Below are 13,754 nucleotides of genomic sequence, written 5' to 3' on the forward strand. Positions count from 1 at the left end.
CTACAGCTATTGTTGAGGAATGATGGTGGACATATTGAGCATTTCCTGTAAAGAACATCATCTTCGCTTTGTCTTACTTTGTTATGCTAATTATTGCTATTCTGATCAGCTGAAGCGCCATCTGTCGGCCATTTTTTGAACTTTTGTATTTTTTGGTTCTAATAAAACCCCATGTCATTCCAAGCACGTGTGTCAATTTGTACCTCTCTATCTGCATTATTCCATGATTTATTCAGTTTTCAAATTTATACTAAATTTTTGATCACCCTATACTTCCATAGTTTTAGGACTGCAGAAGGTGAACAAGAACATGGAAACACCACAAGCAAGACCCATTACCATGCCTAATACAGCGTAGGAAAGGCGTTGGCATTAAAAACAGCTTCCAGTCGTTTCAGAATGGATAAAACAGATCCTGTACGGTTTGCAACAGAATCTTACACCACTCTCCCTTCAAAGTAGCGTGTAGTTCAGGTAACGAAGATGGATGGCGATCACAGACACTTCTCTCCAAAGCAGACCACAAAGGCTCGGTAATACTGAGATCTGGTGTCTGTTGTCGCCATAGGACGTGCGACGATTTATCCTCGTGTCGACAGCACCAGCCCTGGATGATGCGAGTTGTGTGAACGGGGACCTTGTCGTCTTGAAAGGCTGCGTAACCATTGAGAAACAAACGTTGTACCATGGGATGGATCTGGTCAGCCAAAATCTTCACATAATCCTTAGTAGTAATTTGAGCTTGGAGAGGGGCCCATGGAATTCCACGATACGGCTGCCCAAAACATTACCGAAGCACCGGCATGTTTGACTCCTTGGACGTAAACACAACCAGAAGTTGGCAGCAGTGTGAAACAAGTCTCATCCGACCAAGTGACTTTCATCCATTGCTCTATAATCCAAGTTTTATTGCTTCGGCGACACGTTTTTTCTGTTACAGTAGTTTTCGCCTTCCAGCTCTTCCTGCAATCCCCTGCTTCTGGAGCTCCCTTCGTATTGTTTTGGTGCTGACGAGGTCTCCGACCGCGACATTCAATTCTGCAGTGCCTTTTGCAGCTGTCGTCCTCTTATTTTTCGTCACAATCCTCTTCACTGCCCGTCCTTCACGATCACTCAACACACACTGTCGTCAGCATTGTGGCTTAGCGGGTGATGTTTCCCGGCTTTCCCTGTATGCGCGAGGACGGCGGTTCAAACCCACATCTAGCCATCCTGGTTTAGGTTTCCCGCGATTTTCCTAAATCGCTTCAGGCAAGGGACGGTTCCTGTGAAAGGATACGGCCGACTTCCTTCTCCGTTCTTCCCTTATCGGATGAGACCGATGACCTCGCCGTTAGGTCCGCGCCCCCGAATCAACCACCCAACCGACCCTGTACGACCTATAAATCGTCGGTACGTTGCTTCTCGAAACACTAAATACTTCGGCATCCACCATACGAGCTCCAACAATTTGGTCACATTCCAGTAGACTGAAATTCGATAACACGCACTCACAACTACACAGAACGCTGTTCTGACCAAGACTGACGCTTGCAACTTACTGACGACTTTGCACAGGTACCGTTTGTGCTCAAGCACAATAGCGCAACATTTTTCGCGGTGTTTCCATATTTTTTGTAAAATTATAATGTATGTTTTGTTCTCACATATTATGACGTGTTTGGAGAACGAAAATCGCCGCTACAAAAGTCACTAAACATTTCGCAAGCAGAGATCTTCTTAAACTCAGCTCGCTCGCTTCCCTCATGAGATGTACAGTGCTGTAGATATCGGCGCGCAGCTTGATGCTATGTCTCACAACCTCAGAAGGCATTTGATACAGTACCCCCCCCCCCCTCCCCCTCACAGAAAAACTACGAGTTTATCGAGTGGTGGACTAGGTTTGTGACTAAATTCAAGATTTCATTGCTAATAGAACTCAGCGCAACAAAACTGAAAGATGTAGTGGTAATTGCAGGGGCTCCCCAAGGAAGTGTGAAAAGGTCGTTGCTGTTTACTATATATATAAATGATCAAGTGGATAACATTGGGTACATTCATTATCTTATTTGCAGATGATGCGACTGATTGTAAAAAAAAAAAATGACGCAGGGACTGTTAGTTGACCTTAGACGTAAATAAATGTAACATACGTGTGCACATGGAAAATAAATCCGCTACTCTACAGTGACACTGTTGGTAACAAACTACTGAAATACCAGAAGGAACCTGAAGTAGAAGATCACGTAAAACGAGTAGTAGGAAAATCACATGCCAGAGAGATTCGTAGAAAGAATTTTAAGGATCTTGAGTATTTTTCATCAATCTGGAATCTTTACCAGGTAGTACTGATAGAAGAGATAGAGAACATCCAACGAAGAGCTGCGCATTTCGTCATGGGTTTAACGACAATCATGCTTCCCACACTCCACACAAGAAAATCAAACAAGGAAAAGGGGGGTAAGATAGTGCCGCCAGAAGTACCCTTCACCACATAACGCCAGGTGGATTGTGGTTCAAAAATGGTTCAAATGGCTCTGAGCATTATAGGACTTAACATCTGAGGTCATCAGTCCCCTAGAACTTAGAACTACTTAAACCTAACTAACCTAAGGACATCACATACATCCTTGCCCGAGGCAGGATTCCAACCTGCCACCGTAGCGGTCGCGGTGGCATATTGAAGCGCCTAGAACCGCTCGGCCACTCCGGCCGGCTGTGGATTGTGGAATATAGCTGTAGACGGCTAGGGTGAGGTAGCAGAGAAGATAAATGGTAGACTTTGGTTTATTTGAGGAATTTTATGAAAGTGTAGCATACAGAACATAAGTGCAATCCATCCTGAATACTACACTAGTGCTTGGGTTTCCCGCTAGGTCGGATTCAAGGAAGAGTTCTAAGCAAATCAAAGTTGTGCCGCTAGATTTGTTACCAGCAGATTCGATGAAAACACTAGCGTTATGGAGATGCTTCATTAACTCAAATGGGGAACCCTGGAGGGAAGACAACTTTCTTGTTCAGAAACATTATTGAGAAAGTTTAGAGAACCGGCATTTGCAGATGATGGCAAAATGAGTCTACTGCCGTCAACTTACATTTCGTTTAAGAACCGTGAAGACGAGGCAAGAGAAATTCTGTCTCGTACGGAGGCATATAAACATGTTTTCCCTTCACCCTATCTGCGAGTGAAAAAGGACTGCCTATACGCCTCTGTACGACCCCGAATTTCTCTTATGTCGTCTTCATGAGAAAGGAAATGACTGCAAGTAGTAAAATGTGCCCTCCCCCATGCACCGTGTGGTGACTTGCGGAATACGTATGTAGATGTAGTACGAGTGGCAAATTGTGTTAAATAATTTCTTCAGTATTTCTCAGAAATCTAGTCTGTTGAACATATCGATACCGAACGTTGACTGTGACCCGTGGCGTACCGCTGTTGCGGTGCGTGACTCCACACACGCGCAAACTGAGATAGAACACACGACTGACGTAAGAAAATCGGACAAAACTGAAATCACCTCCTCCCCCTTAGGCGACATGACGTCAGTCCGTGTAACACCGTCTCTAGCCTTGATAATGGCCACGGCTCGTAGAAGAAGAGAGTCCGCAAGTTCCTCCAGGTATACCACATCCATCTGAAGCCACTCGTTGATGATTGGATACAGTGTAGCTAACAAATTGCGGGGATCTTTGTTACTAGCCTGAGACATTTTCTGTGGCGTTAAGATTAGGCTATTTAACAGTCCAGTCGACCTGCGCCAGGGTGCCCGAGTGTCAGTCGAAAGAGAGTGTATGCCCCTTGGTCACGGCATCACTCCACTCGCGTCCGCTTCTGTTGTAGTATTTACTGCAGCCTAAGCGAGGGACGGGAATTTCCAAGTCCAGCTACTGATAATCTCCGATCTATGATAATGATGATGATGTCCCGTACTCTGAGCGGGAGACCCGCACGGCCGTACTAGGCAAGGTCCTAGCGGAGGTGCTTTCCCATTGCCTTCCTCCGACCGTAATGGGGATGAATGGTGATGATGAAGACGACACTACAACATCTAGTCATCTCGAGGCAGGAATCACGAGCGCGGGAAGCGAGAAGACCACCGCAAGACCACGAGCTGCGGACTCCGGCCAATGATGCGGACAGTACAGAATGTTGCAGGGAGTCAGTTGCTTGTTCTTGGATAGTAGGCGCAGATAAAAGGGGGTTACGATGTGTTTGGTGCACACTACGACGATCCACCCTAGTGGTGGTTAGATCTGGTCGAACGGAACCTTGTACTTTTTAACTGATGATGAAGAAAATTCATTGGTCACCAGCTTGTGCATGAAATGGAGAAAACAGTCTATTTAAGTGACCTTGGTAAAAGGTAAATGACGATGAGTCTGCGTCTGATAACTCGAAACGCCAGAACGATAATACTCGACTGATGTTGACATTCTGCGGTAATCAGTACGCACCGAAAGTTTGGAAGAGGTTGCGAAATCACAAGTAAACGGCTAACCGTAGCGTGATCTGAGACATCCAAAAAACCACCCTTCGTTAGATACCCCACATGCTAAGATTTCAAAGGTAGCAATCTGCGTCACAGGTTGCACCGCAGCAAAATTCTGTGGAAGGGATAAAAGTCTCAGAGGGCACCGTTTATCACACACTGTTGGCAAATGGGAGTGCAGGTAGGTCGGTGGCAAGGGTGAATCATGATAAGACAGCAGAATAATGTCAACTAGCAACCTTAGATCCTTCAAGATCCGTGAATCCTTGCAATCTCCGCTGAGAGTGTCTGCTCAGAACTTGTAACATACTACACACACAGTTTTGTGTTGATAGTACTATGTTGCTGAGATCATTGTTCGACACAGACGGCACCATGAAAGCTGTTGAATACGTCAGTATCCATCAGCAGCATTGTTGACCATTTATATTCCTGCGTGTGACATTGGTTCCGAAGTAGATATTCTACTACCCGCTGGAATGGTTCTACTTATGGATGCCAAACCCTTTCTACAATAGTTGAAGGACAGGAAGATAAATTTCAGTTTTTGCCATTCTGTGTAAATTTACCACATATCTCCTCTACTAAACAGATTTTTGATATTTTCAAATATTAGTCTCTAGCTCACACAAATCAGCTCCTCCTAGAGTAGAAAACTTCCAGGGACATGCGTGGACAGATGGTGTCATCTACCTCTAGGTACCCACCAACTGCTTGCAGAACCTACATTGGCGAAGAACTGCTTCTTGGGTGGCCTCACTGGACTAACATTCTGTTAAGTTGGTGGTCATAATGATCTGTCACACTAGCGCAAGTAGAGCACAGTGATATTTTAAAGTTGACAAGAGTCAGCAACGGCAACTTAATGAATATGGCCAAAGTCCCTGAGTGAATCGCAGTTAGAATCAGTGAAATCATATAAATACATGGCTGTCACACTTTGTAGGAATATGAAATGCAATGATAACACAGGCTCAGTCATAGGTAAAACACGTGGAAGACGTCAGTTCCTTGGTAGAGTAGGCGCAGAGTACTGTGGCCGGGAGATATGCACTTGGCACGGCAGGCGTGGGGAGGGCGGTAGTCGTGGAGGCACTATAGGGGAAATTCCAAGCGCTGGATGGGAAGTGCCACTCTAAACTGAAGCTTAAGCTCACATTTTTTGTAGATACTAAGTGGAGCCCTCCACATCCACATTTGCGTAGTGACCATTCAAAAAGATCTGTCACTTTTGTTTTGGTTAGTATCTAAAAGGAACTCCGCTGAAAATGCAACGAAACCAGCGATTTATTTTCGTCTGGCCTGTTAATCATCTGTAACTTTGAAAGAACTGTCACGAGTGGCGAATTTTGAGTAAAACCTATATATGTCTCTCATTGCCATGTAAAATTTGCTTATTTTGCCGGAACACATATTGTGTAAACGCAGTGGTGAGAGATTTCTGAAACAGTGGTTTATTGGGTTGATTAAATGAGGAATTCAGGAAAAGTAAGGACAGTAGCTTATGGAAAAGCACATCCTCAGTAAAAAAAAAAAAGTGTTTCATCTTCATTTATGTTGTTCTCAACCCGCAGAATTTCTCATTTCATTGGCTATCGATCGCCCTGGCTATCGAAGATTGGTGACATGCACGGATCTGCACTCAAGTCTAAGGAAAACTTCATTTCATATGCATCAACATGTTGTGTAATATGCACCAAACGCAAAATCGTAACGAACTGTGTTTTTTATTGCAAACATTTTCTAATTTCGCGCAGTGCCTTCGCTCCGTGAAAACATCACAATAAGTATAACCATTAAGGAATGATGGACACGTCACCATAAAGCTGACACATAAAACTATAACCGAATAGTTTCTGTAGCATCACTTAAGAAAGATTTTAGGGTGTGCGCCTCGATTCTGTCACTGCTGACTGGCCGAGAGGGGGCAAACACTGTAGACCTCCCCTTGTGAACAAACGAATAAATCCATCCAGCGGTTTGAACAATAGGTCACTGCCCATCAGCCACCATATCATGTGCTGTCCCTAGAATACTGGGAAAGTACAGTCTACCAAGGAGATGGCTTACAAAGGACACTTGCAATACGTCCAGGACATTGTTCAAGTGCACTGCGCGACACTAAATAGGATTATCAAGGGATATTTAACGTATTGAAAGAATGACAGTACGAATTGTCACAGGTTTTTTGACCCACGGGAGAGCGCCAGACATATGCTAAAACACCTGAACTGGAAGACGCTTGAATGCAGAAGCCAACTATTTTCCGAAAGCCCGCTTACAAATTTCAAGGACCAGCTTTAAGTCAGGAGTCTAGGAATATGCTACAGTCCCTTACCTACCGTTCCCTTGGGTACCACGAAGACGATTAGTCTAATTACAGAGCGCATAGAGGAATTTAATCAGCCACTCTTCCCTGTTCTCAACACCCGAATGGAAAGAGAAAATTCACTAATAAGTAGTACAACAAGAAGTATCCTCTGCCATGCATTTCACAGTGGTTTAAAGAGTGTAGATACAAACGTAAAAAGATGTACTTCTCCGTTCTTCCTACGGTGTGCCTATGATAAGTTACTGGGTGTAACTAACGTCTACCGCTTCAGGAGTTGATGCATGTGCTTGCATATATGTAACGTGTCAGTGAAACTGAAGTGTGAAAGAGAAAGCACCGCCTTGGCCAGCTTCGAGCAATCGCTTCAAGAATTCTCAATAAGACGCAAGCGGCGTGCGCCAGCGGCTCACGCTGATCCGCATTCTTTAACTTGACTCTTTCGACGCCGGCCGCGGTGGTCTCGCGGTTCTAGGCGCGCAGTTCGGAACCGTGCGACTGCTACGGTCGCAGGTTCGAATCCTGCCTCGGGCATGGATGTGTGTGATGTCCTTAGGTTAGTTAGGTTTAAGTAGTTCTAAGTTCTAGGGGACTGATGACCTCCGAAGTTAAGTCCCATAGTGCTCAGAGCCATTTGAACCATTTTGAACTCTTTCGACAGAACTGGCGACAGAAAGTAAAAACCTCCCCTTTCACAAAACATGCTTCTATAATCCTTACCTCAAAAACTGAGTCAGAATAAAGTGACACTTTGCAATAGACTGTGTGCTGAAGGCAACCTTTCTTACACGCAAAAGCTGTGCCTTTAAATTTCATGAAACGCAGAGGTGCGTTTTCGTATTAGGTAACACTGTCGGCGTCATTTAATAACGGAGCGTGTTCTCTCTGTTAACCATTCCATATCAATGTCCGACCGGAGCAAATCAAAAATATAAGGAAAGGAAAGGCTACATAATCACTGGAGATGAAACCTCAGCGCAGTCAGGCAGATACAGATTACGAACCCGCCGTTAATTTGTTGAGCAAACTATTGTGCTATTTGAGTGAGATGATTTAGGAAAACCACGGAAAACGTTGATCGTGTAATCCGATCACAGGTTGGAAAAAATTTGGAAATTTGTGGGAAGATCTTATAGGACAAAACTGCCGAGTTCATCGGTCCCTAAGCTTATACACTACTTAATCTAACTGAAACTAACTTACGCTAAGGACAACACACACACACACACACACACACACACACACACACACACACACACACACACACACACACACGCATGCCCGAGGGGGAGAGGGGGGAATTCGCGCAAATCGTGACAGGACGCCTCAGACCGCGCGGCTCATGGGTCGAAACTCTACACATCTCGAGTACCAGTGATGTCCCTTATCTACACATATTAATAAATTAAAGTTTCCTGCCGTACTTCCTCCTTCTGTGTGTGAAGGCTAATCTCAGGAACTACTGTAGGGAGTTTGATACGGTTTTCACTAATAGGAACAGAGATTAATTTGCACGTATAATTTAATACCGCTATGTCAGACAAGTCGTCCAGTTGTAGATACCTATGTGAAGGCGGGGCAGGTCACTGGTTAGTCCTACAGCCTCGTCTCTCCTCCATATAAATTCAATGTCTTCGCCAGCTTACGTCTGAGGCACCAGGTTACGGGTTTCATGAGATTGAAGTACAAAAATACTAAAAAGTATATAAATCGATGTGCGCCCATCCATTGTGTTCTTCCACCCATCACCATGAAATACCAGGGTCTTCTCTTGTTACGGAAGATACATGTGGATTAATCTTAGAGGCTCAATACCATTATGATTTAACAGGATATTTCATGCAGGTCTGTTAGACCTATGTGCTTAATGTGTTATGACAAGACGAAAGTACAATATTCCATACACAATTGCGGGTTCTTTGATTGCTCTGCGTGGTGGCTTATGTGAACTACAACAGATTAAAAATTAGTTCACTTTATTACATGAATGACACAAAGATTCACTTAACTTGATACAATCCTTATCCACAGGAGTGCTTGATAATTTACAACTGTCATTGACTATTTAAGCACCACAAGATGCATACAATTACAACTCTTCCCTTGAGGTAAAATGTTGAACATTTACGAAGCTACATTTGTCTTTGAGACTTCAATAACTCTTTAGTCCTGCTCGGTGATGTTGACTGTTTCACCTGGCGCCATGAATTGGGGCACAGCGCTTCCATCCTCGGCTCTATATTGACCTTCGTATGAGGGCGCTGCTGTGCTGAGAGAGAGAGCGTATCTTCTTTAGCCTCCCCCATTAGTCTTTGCGGTTTGCAACGAAACATCGCTAGGTGTCTATGGTATCAATGCACGTTGCCAACTGTGGTGTAACACCACGGTCTTTGGACGATACCACATAATGAAGCCTGTCATTGTTCATATCATGCTACTGAGTGATTAAATGTACACAGAAGCCATTTTAATGAATACCAACGTGGTCAGTTTCATTTTAATTACTAGCTGTTATGAAGGATGGTAGCTCTTGAACTGCATCCTAAAGGCTTTGGGCAAGAGGTAATGTGTGTCTCTGTATGCAGTTCTTCATGACCAACATCATCCTTATCCCCTGAGGATTACACGTACTGAAAATGAATCCGTAATTGAGCGAAAGTGCACTTCGGAATATGCCATACTCATCTGTTACTGCTGACCTTCTCTTAAAATTATTTCCAGAGATTCCACTAAATCACATTGTCTAAGACATTGTACCGTCTGTTCTTTTATGGAGGTGAACACCATCACCAGTTTCCTATTCGTTTGCATTATCTTACGTTTTCCCACATATATAGAAAGTTGCCATTCATTACATCAAATATAAACTTGTAATGTTCGAATACAGTATTATTAGTGTGCTACTTGTCACAGACACGTCGAATAAATATCTAAGCGTAGCGTTGCAAATGCACGGGGCACGGAAGATCGGTTGTAGGGAAGGCGACTGGTCGACTTCGGTTTATTGGGAGAATTCTGGGAAAGAGTAACTCATCCGTAAAGGAGAACGCGTACAGAACATTGATGTGACCCATTCTTGAGTACTGCTCGACTGTTTGGGACCCCCACCAGATCAGGTTAAAGGAAAATATCAAATCAGTTCGGTGGCGTGCTGATAGCTTTGTTACCAGTAGTTTCCAGCAACACGCGAATATTATGGAAATGCTAACTGAATTCAAATGGAAGTCCCTAGCGGGAAGAAGGCGTTCGTTTCACGAAACGCTATTGAGAAAGTTTAGATTACTGGCATTTGGAACAAAGCGAAAAACGATCCCAATACCAGCAACATACGTCTCGCGTAAGAACCGTGGCATAAAGACAAAATAAGAGAGTTCAGAACTCATGCGGAAGCACATAGAGAGCTGTTTTCCATTGCTCCGTTTGCGACTGGAACAGGGAAGCTATTGGCTAGCAGTGGTACATGGAACCTATCACCAAGCACTTACTGTACATGTAGTCTTGTTCCACGGGAGGACAAACCACGTTGTTGGTAACACTTCATTGGCAAAGTTGAGTTTACCCAGGCCATTTATCAACGTTCACTGCGGCATTTTTACACTGAGGTGACGAAAGTCGTGAAATAGCGACTGTGTACACAAGGTACAAAAGGACAGTGCATTGGCGGAGCTATCATTTGTCTATCATTTGTACTCATATGGAAAGGTTTCCAATGTGATTACGGCCGCACGACAGGAATTAACAGACTCTGAAAGCGGAATGATAGTTGGAGATAGACGCATGGGAAATTTCATTTCAGAAATCAGTAGAGAAATTAATATTTCGAAACCCACAGTTTCAAGAATGTGTCGAGAAAACCAAATTTCAGACACTACCGCTCACCACCGACAACGCAGTCGTCGACGTCCTTCACATAAAGACCGAACACAGCGGCTTTTGTTTAGAGTTGCCAGTGCTAACAGACAATCATCACTGCTTGAAATTTCCGAAGAAATCAATGAGAAACGTACAACAAATGTATCCGTTAGGAAAATGCGGCGAAATTTGGCGTTAATGGGCTATGGCAGCAGGCGACCGACCCGAGTGCCTTTGCTAACAGTACATCGCCTGCAGCGACTCTCTTCGGTGCGTGGTCGTATTGGCTTGGATTGTAAAACCGTGGCCCGATTTCATTTGGCAATAACTGATTGCAGGATTCGAGTATGGCGCAGACCCCACGAAGCCATGGTCCAAAGTTGTCGTGGCTCAATGATGGTGTGGGCCGTGTTTACATGGAATGGACTGGATCCTCTGGTCCAATTGAACCGCAGCCATTCATGCATTTCACGTATACAAACAACGATGGAATTTTTACGGATTACAGTGCGCCATTTCACCGGACAACAGTTATTCGTGATTGGTTTGAAGAACGTTCTGGACAGTTCGAACGAACGGTACGGCCAGCCGTATCGCCCGACATGAATCCCGTCGGAGAGTTATGGGAAGTAATCGAGAGGTCTGTTAGGTACAAAATCCTGCAAAGGCACACTTTCGCAATTACGGGCGGCTGCAGAGGCAGCACGGCTCAGTATTTCTACAGAGGACTTCCAACGACTTGTTGAGTCTGCCATGTCGAACTGCTACACTATACTAGGCAAAAGGAGGTCCGAAAACCATGACTTTTGTCACCCCAGGGTAGTGTTCCTCTCTCCACTACATGTTCAATTCTGGAAGAAACTAAGAAAAAAATATAGGTATTCCTACGTCCGTGACTTTGTTGTCTTTTTTAATGATGCAAATTTCTTCCAGGGTAGCTTTCGTGCTTGTATATTCCTCTTTCTGTACTTCAGCGTATGGTTCTTGGTAAAATGAATTAAATTTTTTTCATGGATACATCAGTAAAAAATGGATGGCTTATTAGTGCATATAAGAGCTCCAGAAGAGATATAATTTTTAAGACCAAATAAAAAGAGCATAAACTGTCATTTACATACATGACGCTAAATCTGTTGGACACAAAGTCATTGTGAATTGAAAGGATATTTGATGTAGGTTTATAATAGTTTGTTCGCATCATAAAACCTATAATTGCTCTTTTACTGTGCTTTAGCGATTATAAACTTTAGTGGACCTTGTGTGAATGCAACTTACTTTTCTGTTTCATTTTGTTACAGGACCAAAGCAATTTTTCTTCAATGGTCATAATTACTTCTTCAGCGGTAATGTGCCTCAGTACCGCAACAGTCGTGTCGACTGGCTAGACGCTCGAAACATATGCAGAGAATATTGTATGGATTTGATCTCCATGGAAACTCAGGAAGAAAATAATTTGGCCTTCAGGCTGATACAGCAAGGTACGAAGAGACGTTCCTGGAAATAACTGATTACATTAGTAACTTATTACCGACTTTGAAAGGGATAGGAGGAGCCTGTGAGAACTTGAAGCTTTGAGTCAGCTTCGGCATTCCGGTTTGGCGCAATTTGTAACAGACTGCCTGTGGGACACAGTTTTAGCTTAGCTCAGATAACCGACACACCCTATAATCTGAATGAAGCAAAAGAGATAATTTTTAATTTGTAGTGCATTTTAGATTGGAGAATTTAATAACATGGAACACAAATAAATTTCTATGGGTTGGAGACATGCAGAAGCTTTGAGTTTTGTTAATCACAAACAATTATAAAAACAGTTGTTGGGAATTTGTGAACCATTGTTACTCGTGTCAGTTCCTACATTTAACATTTGAGCAACTTACTTATCGTATATAACGATAACATCTTTCTCCTTACAGGTGACGTACCCTACATATGGACAAGTGGACGCCTTTGTGACTTCAAAGGCTGTGAAAACCGCCGTGATCTTGAGCCAAAGAACATATTTGGATGGTTCTGGTCAGCAACACGCCAGAAGATGGCTCCCACAAATCAGATTCCTCCCGGCTTCAGTTTCAACCCTTGGAGTCAAACTGGCCACAAGAAATTCCGTCAACCTGACAATGCAGAATTCGACATCAACGGCACTAACGAATCATGCCTTGCTATCCTCAACAATGTCTACAATGATGGCATCGCTTGGCATGATGTTGCCTGCTATCACGAAAAGCCTTTCATCTGTGAAGACAGTGAGGAACTTCTCAATTATGTTGCTTCTACAAACAGAGGCATTCGACTTTAACATAAATTCTTTGTTTTAATTATTTTTGTATTTATTGTAAATTAGTGTATGTGTACAAATAAAACAATACAAAATTTCAAAAAACATTATTCAGATTCTGTATATTCATTGGAAATACTCTGATATATGCCAAACATAACTGAACCTCTTAACCAACAATAGTACAAATAAAACCGTGTAAACGTTTTTGAACGTAGCTAGCTTAACCCAGCAGCGACGACACGTACAGTGAATATCAAATGAGGTTACGTGCAATGAAAGATAAAACTAAGACACTCAATTGACTGAAAACGTATAATACATTCACTTAACGTTAACTCACAAAGAGCACAGTGGAATGCGCTAAAGATGACTCATATGATTCAATGAAACATGTATAATGAACATAATAACAAAAATTCAGTTTCAGAAGATTGATAATATTTATTCTTATCTACACGAGAGATATAACTTGTGAAGAATCACGGAGTTTCCCCCACTGCAAGACTAGTTACAACAGCCAAGACACAGGACGTAATCCTTTCCAGAGTGATATAACATCGAGACTGCGATTGGCCACAACGAATGCCCAAATATACATTAAGAGAGATCCTAACATTCTCCACTCATAGACATTGGCACTCTATTCTAACGAGACTTATCCTCAAAGGTAGGGAAACGGCAACCACTAATCTGCCATTCCAGAAAAACACTACAAGAGATACGCATTCTCCACAGAGGGCACTCAGGAATAAGCTGAACGAAGACCCTGGCAAGATGATATACATACTGGCCGGGCATTTACGCACACATTGATAAATGAATT

The 13,754-nt window shown here is 43.2% G+C and overlaps 1 protein-coding gene across 1 annotated transcript in view; it reads left to right on the top strand.

The window, feature by feature from the left end:
* The window catches only part of LOC126267143 (uncharacterized), a 54,122-nt gene extending 41,084 nt beyond the window's left edge, over positions 1–13,038 (top strand). The window contains exons 3-4 of the mRNA XM_049972071.1: positions 11,949–12,128; positions 12,567–13,038. Of these exons, the coding sequence (XP_049828028.1) occupies positions 11,949–12,128; positions 12,567–12,949 (563 nt within the window). The 3' untranslated portion in view covers positions 12,950–13,038. The remainder of the gene's footprint in view (positions 1–11,948; positions 12,129–12,566) is intronic.
* Positions 13,039–13,754: the final 716 nt, after the last annotated feature.

Source organism: Schistocerca gregaria, chromosome 4 (assembly GCF_023897955.1).
Source record: "Schistocerca gregaria isolate iqSchGreg1 chromosome 4, iqSchGreg1.2, whole genome shotgun sequence".
NCBI classification, from domain to species: Eukaryota; Metazoa; Arthropoda; class Insecta; order Orthoptera; family Acrididae; genus Schistocerca; species Schistocerca gregaria.